Source organism: Epinephelus lanceolatus, chromosome 4, assembly GCF_041903045.1.
Source record: "Epinephelus lanceolatus isolate andai-2023 chromosome 4, ASM4190304v1, whole genome shotgun sequence".
Lineage (NCBI taxonomy): Eukaryota > Metazoa > Chordata > Actinopteri > Perciformes > Serranidae > Epinephelus > Epinephelus lanceolatus.
Window position 1 is genome coordinate 11,489,297 of NC_135737.1, and position 19,926 is coordinate 11,509,222.

Below are 19,926 nucleotides of genomic sequence, written 5' to 3' on the forward strand. Positions count from 1 at the left end.
TCTTTGGTTCAATAAAGGTCGACGTGGATTTTATTCTGAAAAGCCACACCGGACGTCAGCTCTTCTCTTTCTTTATTGACAAAATCAGTCGTAAAACCATAAAGCAGAGCAGACGAAAGAAACCGCTCAGACAAAACAGGGAAGAGTAACACAAGTTGCTGCTCCGTTATTCGCTACAACTCGTCGGTACTTCTCGTATTGATGGGTTAATCCAACAGGAAGACAAGTTGAATATTAACCGAGACAATCCTCAACCAGGAAACTTGAAATGGAATGACACATTTTCCCCACAGTGGACTTCTAACATCGTCCCGTGATCCCTTGCCGCTTGTTTTGGCACATTTTATCCCCTCTGATGTCCACCTGTTACGGCCGGTTTCAGACCTACAGACAGCCTCACCACGGAGCGTCAGACAGACCAAGTAAGTGCTTCACTGTAGATCGTCTCTGCCTTTTATTTATTGCTGCAGAAGTTGGTTGAAAATTTGACAGCTCGAAGTTGCATCATCTGTCCAGCTGTCAGAGAGAAAACTTGAATTTCACGTACATTACTACTTTAAAAGTGTTTGCAAGCGTTAACATCAACTTACCTTACGTTTTTATTAGAAGATGAGCAGTTTCTGCCTTCGTCTGGACCTTTTTTTTTAATTTGTCGGCGATCTGTCTTCAACCCTTTCATGCAGTTTATTTAATCTTTGCGACAGGTCCAGACATGTTAGATACAGAGAAGTGAGCTGAATCGGTGAAAAAATGATAAAACACAGTTTAGACTCGATATACATCTTCGGCATAGAAAGTATAATGTGATTAGCGGCGGTATTTACCCAAGAGCCGGAGGAGGACTGTAAAAAAAACTCGACAACCCCTTAAATCATTAATAAATTCACGATTTTATAGACTAAACTTAAAGCACGGTCGTTGTTCGCTTATCGGTTATTCTAATTTTGGCTCGGACGTTGTTTTGAAATGTTGACCCAAAATAAACATTTTTTCCGTTTTTTTAAATTGTATTAATATTTTCACATTAATTAAATGTTACATCGAGGATTTTCTCACACTGTTCTCTGTTTTGTACGTCGATATTTTCCTTCATGTAATAAATCTATGCCGTTAAAAGCTAAAGAGACCCGCGTGGCTCGGCATTCAGTGTGTGCGTACCCGTGCCCGCTTCCTCGTGCTCGGGCGTCACTGTTTACAAACAAGTCTCGTGCTCTCGTGCAGAGCAGTCACCGCCGCCCCCTAGCGGCGGGTAGAAGAATATAGGTTGGTGGGTCAAGCTGGTGCAGAAAGAAAAACAATGCTCCTAAAATTGGAACAGTAAATTATTTAATTTATTTTGTACATTTTTTACTGTGGCAAAATTGTTGCAAAGTAAATATAGACTTTGCTTTTTTGGTGTATAAAAAAATATGAGAAACTTTATTGTGAAATCGTATGTATTGATTTATTTAGTCCTTTAACATTTTTAAGTTCTTATTTTGTATGGTGGCTCAACACAACCCCACATGTAATACACAAAACACAAGCAAATTAAGAAAACATCTTGACTTACTTGACATCACATGCGCAACATTTAGAAATAAATACAGAAAACACAACCAAGTATGGTATGGTATATCAATAATATTGAGATATAAAACATTTTGCAATATGCTGAGTGTTGCGATAACATATTTGGCAATAGTTTGAAATTATTACCTTATTTTAACTGCAATTGCCCCCCCCCCCCCCCCCCCCCCCCAAAAAAAAAAAAAACTTGGCATCTGTGTATCTACACAATATTGACATGCAGAATATTGCAATACTATGCTGTATCAGTTTTTCCCCCACCTAATTTTAGTGTGTTTTTATTTTACAGTGTGTTGAACTTTCAGTGTCGACATCATTTTATTTAGATTTTTTTTTTGTTTCTGTATTCAGTTTAATCTGTTTTTAAGATGCGTATAAAACTGATTTTGATGTAGCAGTACACGCTGTCTCGATGTGAAATACCTTATGTGCACACCTCTGTTTGACTTAGGCTACTACTGAGATGGCCCGTGCAGAGACCATCGAGAGCATTGGGGAAACTGGAGGAAGTGGAGGAAATGGTCCTCTCCCTCGCCACAACACCTGCAGCATGGAGCTGCCTCGCCCTTTCTACAACTGGCCCGGCCTGCTCACCACTACCACCATCACCACCAGCTCTGGGACTAGCAGTGGTGCTGTACACCTCCACCATCACCACCATCTGCACCCTTTGCAGGCTCTTTATGTTTCATACCCACTGTCTTACCCCCACCCAGAGGGCCAGGAAGAGCCCCAGACTCACCAGCAGTTACCTACATTATCATCATCACCAACGCCTCCTTGTTCGCCACTCTGCAATCGGAGGGGAGAGAGGGTTGGAGGTGCAGTTGCACAGAGTGCCTTCTCAGGAGAGCAGTCAGGTAAGATCATGTTATTTTCTCACACTTACATAAAAACACTGCTGCCCGGGTCACGAGTTTGTACAAGTTGAATGATTAAAACAAAGTTAAGAGGAGGATAATAATCTCATATGTATAGTAACAGGATGTGAGTTGTGGCATGGTGTCATTAAAACCAGGTGGTTCTACCTTTGTTTTGACAGACAGGGAAAGGGGGCATATGTAACACCAAGCAAATCAGTAATTGTTTAGCCTGCCAGAGTGAGCAACAACAGAGCCAGCATTGATTCATGGCTGGGTTCACTGCTGCAGGAACAAGCTGCAGATGATCAGCAGTAGCTGCAGGTTTTGAGGAAACGTTGGAGAAGATGTGACTCAGCTACACAACACAGACCTCCACCCTTAAATAAACATTATAGTTATCAGGAGAGTATCAGTTATGTTTGTACTTTGCCCGGGGCTGTGTTTCCATGACAGGACACTGTTTGGGCAGTGTTGATGGGGGACAGGTGGAGGGATGAGGAGGAGATGTGTTACAGGGATAATCAGTGACTCTTTTGGGCTTGTAACCAACAGACCACTGTGCTGCTGCATCATGAAGCTTCTCAGAGAATAAAAAGTGCACAAACAAGTTTTGCTCACAAGACATCTGTTAGTCAGTCTGTCTGTCTGAGTTCACAAGGTGTGAGGAACGTAAGGTTACAATGGTAATGATGGGTGTTAGTACCGAAAATACATTTGATTAACTTTCTTCTTTCTTTTGACTCAAATTAGGGATTAATGATCAGGAAAATCATCAGTGTTAGTATCTTGAGAATACAAACTGCCACTCTTTATAATAAAGAAACAAAAAAGGCTACGAGTTGTGAATTTACTTCTCCAGCAGTTTGTTTTTTTGCAGTTAAATTGATTCTGCCATATTCACTGTCAGTGAGTGAATCCCATTCGCAGAAGTAAATTATTTCTGAATTCAGTCTTTACAGGAGAGCTTTGAGTTCAGTGAAGAGTGAGAAACCTCTTATTATCATGGGATGAGTCATGTACAGTCTGAACTTTAGTATCCTGGAGGGGAATTTGGAGGCTGTAGAAAGGTAAACTTAGGTGGCAGCAGCAGGTTACAGGACAGACAGGTTCACATTTGTCTGAGCCTCTGTGTTGTGACAGATTTGTAGCAATGTGAACAGATAAGTTACCCCCCTCCACCTCCTCCACCTCCTCCTCCTCCTCCTCCTCCTCTCTCAGCTGCAGGTCAGCTGTGTATCTCGGGCATGTTCAGACTTGTTCTTTGCAGTCTGGCTGTAGCTGAGAAACAATCAGCTGTATTTCCTCTTGCTTTAAATCGGGCAGCCAGACAGCACAAAGTCAAGTCAGTCAGTCACTTATAATTACTTTATCCACAAGAGGTAAATTTGGCCATTTATTTAGGCTACAGTTATCTCAGGAGCCTCACTTGTAAGCCATTTATTTAGTCAGTTTATTAGATAAACAGTTTGTCAGACTTAAATTTTGTTAATCAGGCTTATCAGTCAGCCCACTAATCACACAGTTTAACAGTCCATTAGGGAGTCAGTTTGTTATCCAGTCAGTAAGTAAGTCAATTATTTGGTTACCTAAGCCCCTTTCACACATGCAGTCTATCCCTGAAATGTTCAGGAACATTTCCTGCATGGGGTAAAGTGTGAGCGGGAGCAGGATTAACATTCAAGGAAGTCTGTACTGACAATTACCCACCTCAAGGCCTCGTAAGTAAAACAGAAGAAGACTGACAATGAAAAATAATCTGAAAAGAAAGCCCAAGCTGGCATGGGTTTGGAGTTCTTTCAGTTCCCGTAGCTCTGTCCACCTAAAGGGTTACTTCCATCTGACGAAAGACACTTTCACGTAGCGCGAGTGAACCAGTCACAAGGCTCCACTGATGATGTATCATTACATCAACATTACGTTATAAATAAACATTTAGATAATCAATTATTGACATTTCTAAATCGATACCAAATCATCCATGCCTGCATCATGATGCGTCTAAGAATCGATTATATCCCCTACCCCGAGTGTGTATTTGGCCTTGCCCAATGCTCTTCCCCTTCTGTTGAATTTTATGGTGGTTGGCATCCATAAGTTTGAAAAGGCACAAGATGGAAATGTTTCTGAATGCAGTGCATGTTTGAAAAGTGAAAATCACTAGTGATTCTCAGAAGATTAGCCCAGTAATTTACCTGCAACTACGTGTGAAAGAAGATCTAGTTTATCAATCAGTCAGACACTTTTGACAAATTGCGGGTCACCTACTCATCAATCGCTCAGATATTTATATTCATTCACTTATCAGGCAGTGAATAATCATACATTGATAATCAGTGTCACTGAAATCATCTTAAAACCTGCCAGCTTGTTGGGTGGTTACTTAGTTGGCATGGCGATCAGTAAGTTAGTCGATTGTTATGTCAGTTTGTAGGTTAATTTGTCAATTATGTGTTCAGTCAATCAGTCGGATTGTAAGTTGTGTATTAGTATAGCAACAACATAGGTTAAGTTAGTTATCCAGCTCACTCTTTAGCCTTCTGCCTCCCCAGTTAGGTTATCTGGTTTAGTCTGTTTTGATTTTTAATGCCACCCCTCCACCCGGCAACCAAGTCACCCTCCTGCCTCCCGTATCTAACTGGTCTCTGTCACCTTGTCAATCCGTCAGCCTATCAAACAGACAGGTTTACCTCCAGTCCCGCCTCTTTTCTTTCCTTCACCCTATCACAGCTCAGCCCCCCGCTCTGTCAGCCAATAGCACGGAGACGTCTCAAAGAGTGCTTGCCTCTGAGTTACCTTGGCAACAAGCCAGGGTTTTCCGTTTGTTATTTTTTTCTCTCGCTCTCTCTTTTCTCTCTCCCTCTGTCTCTCGCTCTGTCTAGTCACCTGCATCTTTAAAGGATCAGTTGTAATCCTCCTAGCAAAGCAGATGCTGTGGTTGCCAGGGGTGCCCGTTTCTGTGGCAACTAGAGTTGTGGTTGCCACAGGCGCTCAGCTCCATGACGGAGACAGGGGTCATTTCACAGGAAAGCCATGTGGACAAAGTCAAAAACATGAAGTGTCATAGGAAGGTTACAACTGGTTATCTAATCATCTAATAGACAACTGGTATTCAAAGACATTGACATTTAATGCATATAATGTAGGACAAAACATTTTAAATGATGGATGGATAATCAAGCAAACATGAAATGATAAGATCTGAGAGAGTAGAAACTGTAAAAATTCTATGCCATTCAATTATTATTTATTATAATTTATGAGCAGCAATTTTAATTTGTTTTGTTTTCTGTTGAGAAATGTTAAAATGCAGACAGAAATGGAAGACGCGTCAGTTCTCTGGTTATGATGCTTACATTCTTCTACATCATACAATAGGGCTGAACTGATAAAGAGGCAAAATTAAGAAAAGTAACAAAATATGCAACTAAGTAGACATATAAAAATAACACACAAATTAATACTTCTTCAGGAAATGCTTTAAAATACATGAGGTCTCATAAAACATACTATCTCTAGTAGCTTTAGGCATGTTTGTCAAGCTAAAGCAACCAGACAGAAGGTACAGGTATGTGTCTGTTTAAAAAAACAAACACAAAGTCTGTAAACACAACAAATAAACACACACACACACACACACACACACACATTCGGTTCCTCTCCATACCAGACTTAATAAGAAGATTAGAAGATTAACTCTCCCAAGTTCCATGAAGAGGAAAATAAGTCAGGCTCCTTAAGAAATATGTGTGGACGCAGAACTTAACAACTCCACTGGGAACTGCACTAACTATTTTTGTTAGATTCTGAATGTCAATATTCAAGACCGAAGTTTACACTTATTTTTTTTTCACATTGAGAAATCATTGCTTCCTGTTCTTTCTGCATCAGAGACAATACTCTTTTAAATCACTTTTCCCCACTTAATTCAAGTAAAAACATGCATGTGCATACAATATTTTAACATTTATGGCTATCTGTCTCTGTATATTACAATCCCTCCAGGAATTTGCAGGGTTTTTTTGTATGAGTTAATAAAATATGAAGGCAACCTGTTCCAGTGAGAATAAACCACACACTTCTGAGTGTGTGAAGTAACCTTGATTCTTCCAGCAAGTCAGCATGTGCAATAGATGTGGATGCAACAGACTCTGTCATGGTGATTCACCTTGCCCCAGTATTTCCTGGAGGGACTGATATTACTCCAAGTGATGACCAGTAACTGCCTGAAAGTAACTGATGATTTCTGGAAAGTTTGTATATGAAGATGTGTATGTTTTGGATGTGTAAGGTCTCTGTTGCCCATGTGTTACTAAGTGTGCACAGATAACCCCGTCTTGAACTGTCAACATTAGTGTGTAAGGAGGCTATTAATGTACGCAGCTTGTTGAGAATCAATTAAGCATAACCACCAGAGGCTCTGCGTACTCAGTAAAGCCCTTCTCTTCATACATGAACATTTCTTCTAAAGAGTGACAGATAAGAGTCAGAGAATGATGAAAAACTACAGTAAAATAATGTGAGGGGAGAAATGCATGTTTTGTCTTTGTGAGTATCTTTTTTTCTGAATTTAGTTTTGCTTTTTTCTGCTGCAGAGTCATACAGAGTGGAGCACCAGGAGGCCTCCAGCCGGCAGGGACCTCTGCCTGACCTGCTGCCTCAAAATGAACACTCATCCAGGGCTTCACCACATCACAGAGCCCCCAGAGGAGAGGCTGTGCAGGAGTTGGAGGTCCAGAGAGTGGCCAACCAGCTGAGGGCCATTGGAGATGAATTTAATGCCACGGTCCTCCACAGAGCGGTAAGAGGAGGGCGGGGCTTTGATGCGTACTTTATAGTGTGTTTAATTATACATTAGTTTGTATTTAATGTAGATTATGTTATGTGGATGTGTACAGAGAGGAGTGAATTTTTCAAAAATGATTTGATAAAAAAATACCCCTTTAGCAACTCAGTCTGATCCAGTGCATATTTATTTGTGAAAGAAGCCTATGTCTAGCTTAGTTGCACTGTCAGTGTGTTTTTCTGCTTTTCAGTGGATGCACCTAAAACTGTGAAATTTAGCCACTTTGTTAGCCTACAGTTCACAGTAACATTACCCATAAAAATCCCTAGTATAAAGAATACTTTGCAAGCAGACTGAGCTGTTACTTTCAGTTTTCAGGTGATTTGCCAAGTTCGTTGTGGATTTGTAACACACTAGTTTCCTTTGGCATATCTGGCACTCCCCTTTTGGGGGGGTCATCTTTGCAAACTTTGAAACTATTCCAGGTTTTTTGACATGTTGTCAGCGTATCTGTGAGCATGTCATGTGTCTTCAGAGTGTCAGGAGTGCTGGACTGCTGGTGGATAACATCAGATGAGGGAGAGTCGGAGTCTCAAAACTATCACTAAGTTGAAATGTCATTGTCTGAGAACTAAAAATACTTAACGTTGGTGAATAATGAGTGATTTAGGGTGATATTTCCCAATTTATCTGCTGTTTGGGATTTCAGGGGTAATGCATTTATATATAAAAAAGGAGCATTCAAATACCAATTTGGACATCGATTACCATGGCAACAATCGAAGCCTTTGGGTCAGCCCTAATAATTACGTGTGTGTGTGTATGTGTGTGTGTGTGTGTGTGTGTGTGTGATGCAGTAGAGAAGACAGATCAATACTTGTGTGAGAGAGCGAATCTATGTCATCTGTGAGCCAGTTTTCTCTTTTTCACTTTCTTTTATTGTCAATTTTTATCCAAATGATACTTTCAATGAGTCTTTGTGCTTCCATCGTCTCCTTCCTCTCTCTGCCTCTTTCTCTTTCCTTCTGCTCTTTTCTGCACAGAAACTGACAGAAATTACTTTTTTTTTTCAGAAACCTTATTACACACAGTGTCCTCTATATTCCTTCTTTCCTCCCATTTCATTTTCCTTCCCTTGCTTTTGTATTTCACAATTCCTTTTCCTGTCACTCTTGCCCCACTTCTTATCATTTTCTTTATGGATTCAAAAAACTGAATTAGGACCATAGTTTTTCAGAATCAATAGTGTGAAAACTGTGTCCCTAAAAACAAAAAAAAGACTTAACATTCAAGCCAAACACACAGATTAAATGACAGCATTTGTCAACCTTGCTGTCTCTCTGTTTCCTTTTATTGTTATGTCTTTATCTCACCCCTCCCTCCCTCTGTATTCTAGATCGCGTGAGGAGTTGGCAGTAACTCCCCACCTCCTCCCCCACCACAAACACACACGCCTCCCCACTGCTCTCTCTCTCTCTCTCTCTCTCTCTCTCTCTCTCCTCTCTCTCTCTCTCTCTCTCTCTCTCCTCTCTCTCTCTCTCTCTCTCTCTCTCTCTCTCTCTCTCCTCTCTCTCTCTCTCTCTCTTTCTCTCTCTCTCTCTCTCTCTCTCTCTCTCTCTCCCTCCCTTGCCATCCCGCCTTATGCACACAAACAAAGATGACGTCACCTTGTCTTGACTCACACTCAGACTTGGATTGCGCGTGCATGCGCACACACATACACACACACACCCACACACGCACTTTATGAGGGTGTAACAGTGCTTTTGCAGACATGTGTAGCAGGTTTCTGATGTTGCTGGTTGCTCACTGAACTGTTGGCTGCGTGTGTGTGTCTGTGCATGAGAAAGACAGACAGATACTTTATTCTCAAGAGGAAATTGTGTGTGTTGTTTACAACTCAGCCAGGCCAAAAGCACACTCAGACACTTTTCTAAACGAGCAGTTTGAAACAAAAGGAGTGAGGGAAGGAGGGATGGAGACTGTAAAGGAGGGAGGGAGGGTTAACCACAGGCACGTGAGGTTCAGGCAGTTCAGAGTAGCATCCTTAATACAGACACACACTTGTTTATCCTCGTGTTCAAGCTTTGTTGAGTGTTTCTCATAATTCCACACCATGCACACGTGGTCTCTCTTTCTCTACTGTGCGTCCCTCTCCTGTTCACTCCTCTCCCCAAAAACAACATAATTTTTCCTCTGTCGTTGTGAGATTTGCTTCTTTCCACCCAGGTTTTCATTTTTTAGTTTTCAAATTAACATTTGTCCCATTTGAATGTGTTCAGAAATGCTGCAGCAGCTCAGACTGCTTAGTCATAAGTCAGCCCAGTGAAACTTATTTAAACAGGTTCCAACATCTTTGTAGATCCAAATCCATTTCTGTCAAATAGAGTTTTAATTGTCTTTTTCAGCTGCTGCTTCACATGCCAACAGGAACAAAAGGGAACAGCATTGACTTTTCATGAAGTTGCAATTATGTGAATAAGTCTCTTATGCCTTGTGAGCTGTTTGTAGGTCGCGTAAATAAATGTGCATGTTTTAGCATTTTGGCTCGCCTAAAAAGGTCAGATATTAAATGTTTTATTTGGCCTAATATGTCTTTCTGTCGTCTCTCTCGCAGCACGCTGCCCCCCACTGGCAGGACTGGAGAGACGCTGGTCGAGGACTCCTCAACTTCATTTCCCAGACTCTGAGCACTCTCTACAGGCTCACATAGAGAGGGAGAGAGAGCGTGTCACACATGACCACCAGTTACCATGGCGACTTTATACATTCAGGACTTGGCCACTGACTGTTGGACTGTGGCTAGTGAACGGATCAACCCCAACTGGTTCCTGCACTGTCGTCCATTTGAACCTGGAGGGTTAATGTGGCCTAAAAAAAAATTTGTGAACAAATAATTTTTGGAGGAGATCGGGATGTGTCTGCACCACCTGTGGGCTTGTCAGGGTGCTACCTGTGGAAACTGGAACCTGTCTGTCTGTCTGTCTGCCTGACCAGTCTGTCCGTCAGTCAGTCTGCTGGTATAGACTGCAGCTGAGGGGTCGACGGTCAATTTCCTACCTGTATATTTTGTAAAATCAACTTGCTTTCGCTGTCTTTGTCTCGGGGCTAATCTCCTCAGTCAGTACGTGTGTATATGTGTGTACACAAGGCAGACGTGGGTCAAACAAATCGGTTGTGTATACTGAGATATCTTTGCAAAAAAGTCATTTGGGAAATACCGATATGTCAAAATTGTGCTTTCTATAGAGATCCAAAGTCCCTCCCCTTGCGGTGTCCCCCATGGGATCTTTTGTTGGTATGTATGTTAGTCAATGGCGAGAGACAAAAAATGCTTTGATCCCGTTTGAATTGTGCTATAAAATACACATATGATATTTGTCAATTTAAAAGATGATTTTGAAGTCAAGAAATTCACAGTTAGTTGTAGGTTTGTCATAGTACCATTTAGTTTTGTGTGAAACCACGCAACATACATCACCAACACCAAAATAGTCGTTACGTTGACATATAATATTACCCATGTGTTATATCCAGTGCCTCCTGGTCTTTATATCACGCTGGAAGCGAAAGAATGAGCAAGACCCATTGCTCATGTGAGCATCAAACACACAGGCATCGTAGCTTCAGCTAGAGATAAAGTAAGACATCACTCACACGACAAAATTACTTTTAAAATTGACAAACATTATATGTGTGATTTATAGCATAGGTGTGATCAAGAAATTATTTGTCTCTTGCCGTAGACTACCACACGTTTTTTGCAAAATAAGGACCCATGGTGGTCCACCAGAAGGGAAGGGACTTCGCCTCTTTATACTACAACTGAGTCTGTTTGTGAGCAACCTGTTTTAGAAGTGAAGGTTTTCTCTATTCTTTGGACATTTATAATTTAGCTTTATTATCAGCCACCATTTTTCTAGAGGATCTCTAGATGATCCCTTTGAGAGTGGCAGACATAATTTGACCTACGTCTGATGTGTACGAATTACTGTCATGTCTTTATTTTATCCCCCGTTCTTACAAACTGTGAAATTGGACGCTGTGTTTGCATCGCAGGGAAAAAAAAGTCGGGCGTCAGTTCACAGAGTGAACCTCTCTCTCTCTCTCCCAAATCTGAAACTGCTTCATTGCATCATACAACGTGCCTTTCTGCTCAGCGCTCTGTGGAGGTCTAATCTCCAAAACTAGGACAATCAGTTAAACACACATTCAAAGAAACACACACACACACTTTTCAAGTGCTTTGTTTATGCCATTTGCATTACATTCAAATGTTCCAGCATCAGCACGGTTTAAAGTCATCTAAGCACAGAAATAACTTAATCTCTGGAGCCACACATTGCCACTGTACATTCCTCGGTTCACACTGCTGGTGTTGGGAGTAGGCAGGGTCCCTGTGTTGACAGTGTTTATAGTTACTTGATTGTTTGTAAATATTTTTTTGGTAGATTTATCATAACTAACTCAAAAATTCTGATGGACTTTAAAAGTGCTTACGAAAGCAAGAGAGTTCACTGTGTTAAGGAGATCATTTTTTGTATTTCTGTGCGGCAGCGGTAGAGCGAGTTTGAATTTAAATCCAGTGGATTTGAAGTGGTATTCCATGAGTTATAGAAAAGTATATGAATTGGATCTTTTTGATTGTTGAAAAGTATTTGATGATATTTTGTAAAATGACCCCTTTCGGTTGTGCAATTATTTTCAATGTAGTGTGGGAGAAAATGTTTAATTGCTATGTTAAGAGCATAATTTATTTTGGAATGTAGCCTATCTGTAGCTTGTTGTTTTTGGTTTGTTTTCATTTTTTTATATAATGTTTTATTTATTTTTTTCTTACATTCCTGATCAAAACTATGAATTAAGCTGTACCTAAGTTGTAACTTTTAAAACAGAGATTGAATTAGACTGGAGCTAAAGCTGTTTATATATACACTGAAAGGGCATACATCATTTTAAAAAGCAGAAAAAATAGCTTAAGGCCCTGTCTACACATTTACAGACATTTTTTAAATCAGACATTTTTCACCTCGGTATTAAAAAATAATTCTGTCCACACTGGAACACAGAAAGGACCCCAAACGCTTGCCTGTGTTAGCTGTATCTGCAGTATTTCTTCATCACAAAGGCTGTAAAGTGTAGAAACCAACATTCCATTTTTCAACACACCTACTGTAGATGTCATCACCATTGATGTCCATTCAATTTAAGGACAAAGGAGTTCACTCAAGCATACTAGTGATGCTCTGGACATGATTAAGTTTTCCTTCCACTCCTCATTGACAGCAATCCCACTCTGGAAACTGTCCCACCATCTGCTAGTTCGACTGGGCCTGATCCAAAACACTTGTGTCCACTGAGGTGGAGCAAATAACATCAGGCGCAGAAGATGCCTCTTTTTGTCTGTGAAGTGGTGCAGCAATATTAAATTCAGTATAAGGTAGTCATTAGACCAAGCAGTGCTAACAAAATGTAAATAAACCGGCAGTCCGCCCTTGTCGTCATTGTTTATGGCACATGCTCATTACACATAGCAACAATTGTCATGTGTGAATTGAGGAAATGTCATCAGCTTTTCCTAATACGTTTTAAATGTCCACATGGATACAAAGTAACTGGAGTTTTGAAAAATCTGCACTTCAAAAGAAATCTTGAAGTCTGTTTGTGTGTCAGCGAGAGGCCAAAACAGAGAATAAAATATCTGTTAACAAAAATATTTGTATTTGTGTAGACGGGGCCTAAGAATTTCGTACCTTTTGTCCATGGCTTGTGATAAAAAACTGCCTCAATCATTTAGAATGGTACTATGTTTTGAAAGCCGTGGTCTTATTATTATTAACAAGTTCTTTAGCCATAAACAAACATGATAAACAAAATGTCAGTGTATTACAGAATGTCACAAACCTCTCCAGACACTCAAAATGGTGTATTGGCTTAACATGTGTATATCAGATGAGATGGAGCATTAAAAACCTCCAAAATTCATACTCTTTAAAGCACAAAGAAAAAAAAGCAATACTCTAAACTGGCTAAAGTGAAATCAACTGGGTATTACTGATGTTAACTGAATTCCCAAACTGCACTTCTACTGGTGCTACTCATGCTAAAAAGATACATTTATGTACTGTAATGTACTTAAAATTAAAGCACTGACTTAGTGGAGTATTTCAACTTTAATTTCAGGAAACATTTGACTGAAATGAGGACCTTTATTCATACTTTAAATGCCTCAGAAATTGAACAGGCTGTGGCAGTTTTACTTTGCCTCTCACTTGGCCTTAGCCACACTGTTTTGTATGTTGGTAGCACAGGGCCTGGTCATTTCTGAAGGCCTTGATGTATAAAGTCATATACCTGTAGATGATCAGCGAACATGGAGCTAAGCAGAGAACAAACGGTGCAAGCATATTTTTAGATCCGTTTGTGGGCAGTGCTTTTAGCCCTGTTTGCTGTCATCACATAGTAACGTTATGTGGTCCTGGTTCAGGGTTGCCTCCCTTCCACTGATGATGCTCAGTGTCAGTCACATGCAGTGTGTATTTGCTGTTTTTCAACTTTTTCTATTGTAAAATTTCTACATGACTTTTGTACTTTTTTCGTTTTTATACAATAAAGATAAGGAGAACTATATTCAAATGTTTGGTTTTTCTTGTCCAACATTAGATGCAGCAGGTGTAGTGTGTATTGTATAAATGTAAGACCAAATAAATTACATTGTATATTACAAGAGCTAATATGTTTGATAAAATATGAAACCAGTAACAATTAAGGCTTTTACATTTTCTGTCTGTGGTCCTATTAAATCCTGTTTGATTAGGTAACCCTCAGTATTTTTATGTTTTTCCATAGTTTGTTAATTGAAATTTTCAGGGCAGACATTAATTAGTTAGTAGTTAGTTCAGTTAAAAATACATAGGTGTATACCGCTTTACGTGGAGAGATAGAGAGATAATAATAGTGACAATAAAAGTGTTAGTTTGACATGCATTGAGGTGCCATATATCAGCAATGTCACACAAACTTTTTAAGCCCCTGTACTTGAAGGCTCTGCACTTGCTCTTCACCTTAGCATAGCTTAGGTTAGCTTAGCTTACTTTACTGAGGACAGAATAAAAAACATGAAAAATTTAACTTAAAATAGCCTAAAAACCAATTATTCCCAGAGGATAACACATGAAAGCAGTGGCTCTCAACCCTAGTATCACTGAGGAACCCACAAGCTCAAAAAATTTAAAAACAATATGAGGCGTTTTTGCACCAAAGGAAGTTTTCATAGTTTTAAGATCACTGTAGCACTCCCACTGGTGGTGTAAATGCAAACAGAAAAAAACATGCCATGTAGTTCTCAGGGAAGCTCCTCAGTGGGAAGTTGAGCAGAACTGTTTGGTCCAAAAACACCCACATTGTTATATGACACGTCTTATGGTTCTATATAGCGCTGCTGTATAGCACCTTTAACAGATGGGTGCCACATAGCACCAAAACAGGTTCCCCTGTGATTACGAGCCAGGGAGCCACATTTGGGCCCTGTTTAGCAGTGTTGTAGTTTAGATCACCTAAACCGACAGCAAGTCATGACCAATGTTTTTAGACCAAGACAAGACCAAGAATTTAAAGGGTTGGGACAAGTCAAGACCAAGACCAAGAAGAAGAAGAAGGTGCCTTCGTTTCTTGGGCTGATTGGGCGGTAGAGCAAGTTTATCCCTCACTTTGCTGACAGGACAGCTGTCCTCACTGACCTCACAAAGCCTCTGCTCCCAACAAGGTGAAATGGACTGATGCCTGTGAAAAAGCCTTTGACAATCTCAGGAGCGGTATCACAAGTGAATCTGTTCTTCACAGCCCTGACTTCTCTCAGCCATTCATGCTACAGACAGATGTTTCTGGTGTTGGCCTGGGAGCAGTGCTTCTGCTGGACGTCCATGGAGAGAGGCGACCAGTCCTGTTTCTGAGCTGCAAGCTTCTGGACCGGGAGACGAGGTACTCAACAGTGACGAAGTGCTCGGCAATGAAGTGGGGAATCCATTAGCTGAGGTACTACCTGCTTGGGCGTCACTTCATCCTTGAGACAGATCATTGTGCTCTGCAGTTGCTGAACAGGATGAAGGGCTCCAACACGCATCTCACCGGGTGGTACCTCTCCCTGGCAGCTCTACGACTTTACAGTCCGGTACAAAGCAGGATCACGGAGGCTCAGGTGCTTGGTGCTTGAGAACATGGTGCTGGAGAAATAAAGTAAAGACTTGCTGCACGTCACCTCTCCTGTCTGATCTCCTCATTGGACACCTCTGCTGCTCAATCCAGTTAACAAATATATAAACACTAAGGAGCTGAAGTCAGTTCAACCACTTTCATTTCATTTTTGCACAGGAAGTTTTGTGATATCCCCACAGCTGTGGTCTTGACCGGTCTAGAAATACATTTCAGTGTCCTCTTTGTCTGAGACCAAGACAAGACCAAGTAAATATTCAAAAAGAGGTCAATCGAGTACTGAAACACTACCATTGAGCACCATTTTTGTTTTGAGTTGATTTATAGATGATGACTTAAGTTGACTTGGGGATGAACTTAAAGCAACACAATGGAGGATTGTGCTTTTTACCTCACAGGGGTCCCCCTACAGAAGAAAAGATGGTATTGTCTGTTACAACTGTTGCAAAAATCTTTCTGCGCGTGCATTTGTTGACAAGCCAACCATACCGGTGAACTTCCTGAAGCTGGCCATGTAATGCGCGATCATCATGTCTTCAGAACAGGTAAAGTAACCTTATAGTATTTTGTACATACATGATTAGGCCAATTGCTTTATTTATTTATTCATTTTCGAAACTCAGAAATTAGTTGCTCTCTGCATGTCAGGGCTGACCTCCTCCTCACAGCGTGCGCACACACACGCACACACACACACACACACACACACACACACACAAACTCCACAGAGTAAAGTCAGACAACAGCAGAGAGGCCGCAGTGCAGATGAAGGGAATATTCAAGATTACTCTGGTTGACCACAACTACACTTTTTACTGTAAGTAAGTGCGATAAAACCTCTGCCAGCCAAGCCAATACTTTATCAATACATGTGATCAGCATGTAGAAAGCCATATTTCAATCTGCTCTGTCCGCAGTCTCTCATTCACCGCTATTATAATTTACGATCGCGGTCGACACAAGCACATTGTGTTTGCAGTGCTAACAGCAAACTTTCAAAGAAAAACTAAAATGAAAGCTGTCTGTATGTAGGCTAACACTTTATCCGAAAATGTACCTGCCGACCTGCAGACAGTGAGTCTCCTAAGTAGAGGGTAACAGCAATAACAGCACCAGGTCACCATTGGTCGGGCATCCCTCCTCCTCTTTCAGCTCTCGCCAGCGTGTGAAAGACGGGCCAATATTAATCCTTCTTTGCCACTTCAGCCATGACAACCACATCTAACTTTGTTCACCTCAGTTTGGCTATGCTACTCTAAAGAGAGGAGGGGGATGTGACGAGGAGGGGGATGTGACGAGGAGGGGGATGTGACGAGGAGGGGGATATGACGAGGAGGGGGATGTGACGAGGAGGGGGATGTGACGAGGAGGGGGATGTGACGAGGAGGGGGATATGACGAGGAGGGGGATGTGACGAGGAGGGGGATATGACGAGGAGGGGGATGTGACGAGGAGGGGGATATGACATATGCCACAAAGCAGCCAATTTTTGTAGTTTTTTTTTTTTGTCCGGGTTCCTACCCAAAACCCCAAAACTGCATAGTGCCAGTGCAAGTGAAACAGACGCTCTCAAGCTATGACGGAGGTGTCATCCAACCTATTGTGAGTTGATGTACCATCACAAAGATCTTGGATATATATATTTTGAGGGCTCAGAAACTCCATTGTGTTGCTTTAACACTGGTGAAATGTCATTTTGGGATGACACTGTTTTCAGCAGATGTTTACAGATGTTGGTGGCTCTCTGGGGGCGGCGCAGCAGCCCTTTGGCCATGCGTGACAGTGGATGGACAGACGCCGCCGTGGTCTCCATCACATCTGGAGAGTTGCATGGATTAGCAGACACGAGGTCATGACCCTCACCGTTCACACGCTCACACACAAACACACAAACACACAGATGTACCACAAGTGTTTACAATGATCATCGACATGACAATCTGGTGGAAGGCGTGCATCAAAATACTCCAGAACATGTTTTGAAGCTTTTAAAGAGTCCTTGAATGACCCCAGTACTGCACAGTGGATACAGTGTAGTAACATTTATTCATGTTCTTCATTACATCATCGTGTTGTTACATTATCTTTTTTTCCCCGTTTGTTTTAATACGAACAAACAAACAGTGAATATAAGATAAACACAACAAATGTGTGTTTTTAAATTAAAAACTGACCCATAAAATATGCATATGTGATCATTTCTGTGACTCTCTGATTATCCTATCAGTTAAAGGACATTCTCACTTGTTACTGTATAATTCTACTAATTTCAAAGTAATAACTAATGTTAATGTTAATGCCAATATAATACATTCAAAAGGACATTGACAAGAACTCGGTGTCTTTAAGTCCTTCCTGGGAAAAACGATCTAACATACACTATATAATGCCATTTTTGTTATGTATTAAATTGTTGGATTGTCATTACTAATGCATTAGAAACCAGAAACTAAAGCTGTCAGACAAATGTAGTTTAGTCAAAGGTACAATATTTGCCTCGGTGATGTAGTATAGAGAAGAAGTACAAAATACAAATGGAAACATTAAAGAACAAGTTTTTCAACTACTTTGATAATCAGTTAATTGTTTTGGTATTTTTTCAAGCAAAAATGCCAAACATTTACTGCTTCCAGATTCTCAAATGTGAGAATTTGACATTTTCTTTGTCACATATGATACTAAACTGAATGTCTTTAGGTTTTACACTGTTGGTCAAACAAAACAAGCTATTTTAAAGCTGTCACATTAAGCTGTGAAAGATTAAATTAGACATTTTTTACTAGACATGTCAGACACAATGATTAATCAATGAAATGACTGAGAAAATAATTTGCAGAATAATTAATAATGAAAAAAATGTTAGATGCAGCTCCACTAATCTTAACAAGATAAACAAAGGCAGGAATTCATCCGTTTATAAGGAATAGGATGGACACACACACACACACACAAATGCTTGTCTGTTACTGAGTCAACAGGCAGCATTGGGACTAGACATCCTCACTTAAACTCTTCTGCAGAACGAGCCAATCATGAAGGCCTCAGAGCAAATCAGGGATCTGATTGGTTGGAACAACAGGCACTTGGTCTTTGCTGCTAAGTGGAGAGAGTGACCACACAGCAGGCACACCGGGCTGCAATTTAACTCCACGTGTGTGTGTGTGTGTGTGTGTGTGTGTGTGTGTGTGTGTGTGTGTGTGTGTGAGTGTGAGTGTGTGTGTGGGGGGGGGAATTTAAGGAAAGAGGAGGATAAGAAAGAAAGAGATGGAGAGAAACATTAAAGAAATGAAGCAGAATCAGTACGAACAGTGCATGAAGAGTGCATCGAACGTGTTTTTGGGCAGATAAGAGTTTAGGTTTAATTAAAGGGGCAGAATGAGCTTATAGGGATGTTCCATAATTAATCTTCTTTCCTAATCCTTGGAAAAGAGCAGTGGAATCCTGCACTGCCTAACAGCTCCTCTGGTTTAATTGCAGTACTCTTGTTTGGGTGCTTTACAGTTAAATCAACCATAAACACACCAATTGTGTAATTTATTATGTAGGTATTGGTATTATTCATTCTTTTATTATTCTCTGTGTCCTCAAATACTCTCTGTATTGAACTTACAATGAACCCAGTGTGAGTGAATGGACATAATCTTATCTAAATATAAAAAATGGTCTCACATTTCCGCTGCTGAAAGCATGACAAGCACAAGGCAGGGAATAACTCACTATATATATCAGTTAAGTCACAGCAGGTATGTATCAAGGTACAGAGTAAAATTAACATTATTCTTGTTTATATCTTTAATTATCTGCTTGTTGCTTTTTTTGTAAACAATTACAGTGTGTGGGGCGTCGGTGGCTTAGTGGTAGAGCAGGCGCCCCATGTACAAGGCTGTTGCTGCAGCGGCCCAGGTTCGACTCCAGCCTGTGGCCCTTTGCTGCATGTCACTCCCTCTCTCTCTCCCCCCTTCACGCTTGTCTGTCCTATACATTAAAGGCGAAAAAGTCCCAAGAAATATCTTTAAAAAAAAACAAACAATTACAGTGTGTAGGATTTTGGGGCATCTATTGACAAAATTGTAATATATGGTTAGATATAGTTATAGTTATATAACATTCATCACTATGTTTTCATGAGCTTATAGTCACCTGAAAATAAGAACTGTTGTGTTTTTGTTTCCGTACAATTAGCCATTTACAGTATATCCACATAGGAAGCGGGTCCCCTTTTACAGAGTCCACCATGTTTCTACAGTAGCCCAGAACAGACAAATCAAACACTGGCCACCAGAGATCTCCTACACATTTGGCACACAGGAGAAGTTTCAATTTGAATTTTGTCACAGATTATCTGGGCTTAGCCCAGTTGCCTGCAAACCACAAATGTGTTACATTTGCACGTGCAGCTTTCCAAAGAGATGTAATATGTACGCTGACTTTCATCAGGAGGTGGATGGGATGATGGATGGTGTAACACCTATAGGTGAGACGCATGCGAAGCTGCAGACC

The 19,926-nt window shown here is 40.7% G+C and overlaps 1 protein-coding gene and 1 long non-coding RNA gene across 2 annotated transcripts; one reads left to right on the forward strand and one right to left on the reverse strand.

The window, feature by feature from the left end:
• Positions 1 to 13,845, forward strand: bbc3 (BCL2 binding component 3). The gene is made up of 4 exons (XM_033630532.2): positions 1 to 422; positions 2,021 to 2,429; positions 7,025 to 7,230; positions 9,833 to 13,845. Exons 2-4 carry the CDS (start codon positions 2,033 to 2,035, stop codon positions 9,926 to 9,928), a joined length of 699 nt encoding a protein of 232 aa, XP_033486423.1. The 5' UTR covers positions 1 to 422; positions 2,021 to 2,032; the 3' UTR covers positions 9,929 to 13,845.
• LOC144462727 (uncharacterized) lies at positions 403 to 1,160 on the reverse strand. The gene is made up of 3 exons (XR_013490944.1): positions 825 to 1,160; positions 591 to 734; positions 403 to 516 (listed from the first exon to the last, which is right to left on the reverse strand). It is a non-coding gene; the product is annotated as an uncharacterized LOC144462727 (long non-coding RNA).
• Positions 13,846 to 19,926: the final 6,081 nt, after the last annotated feature.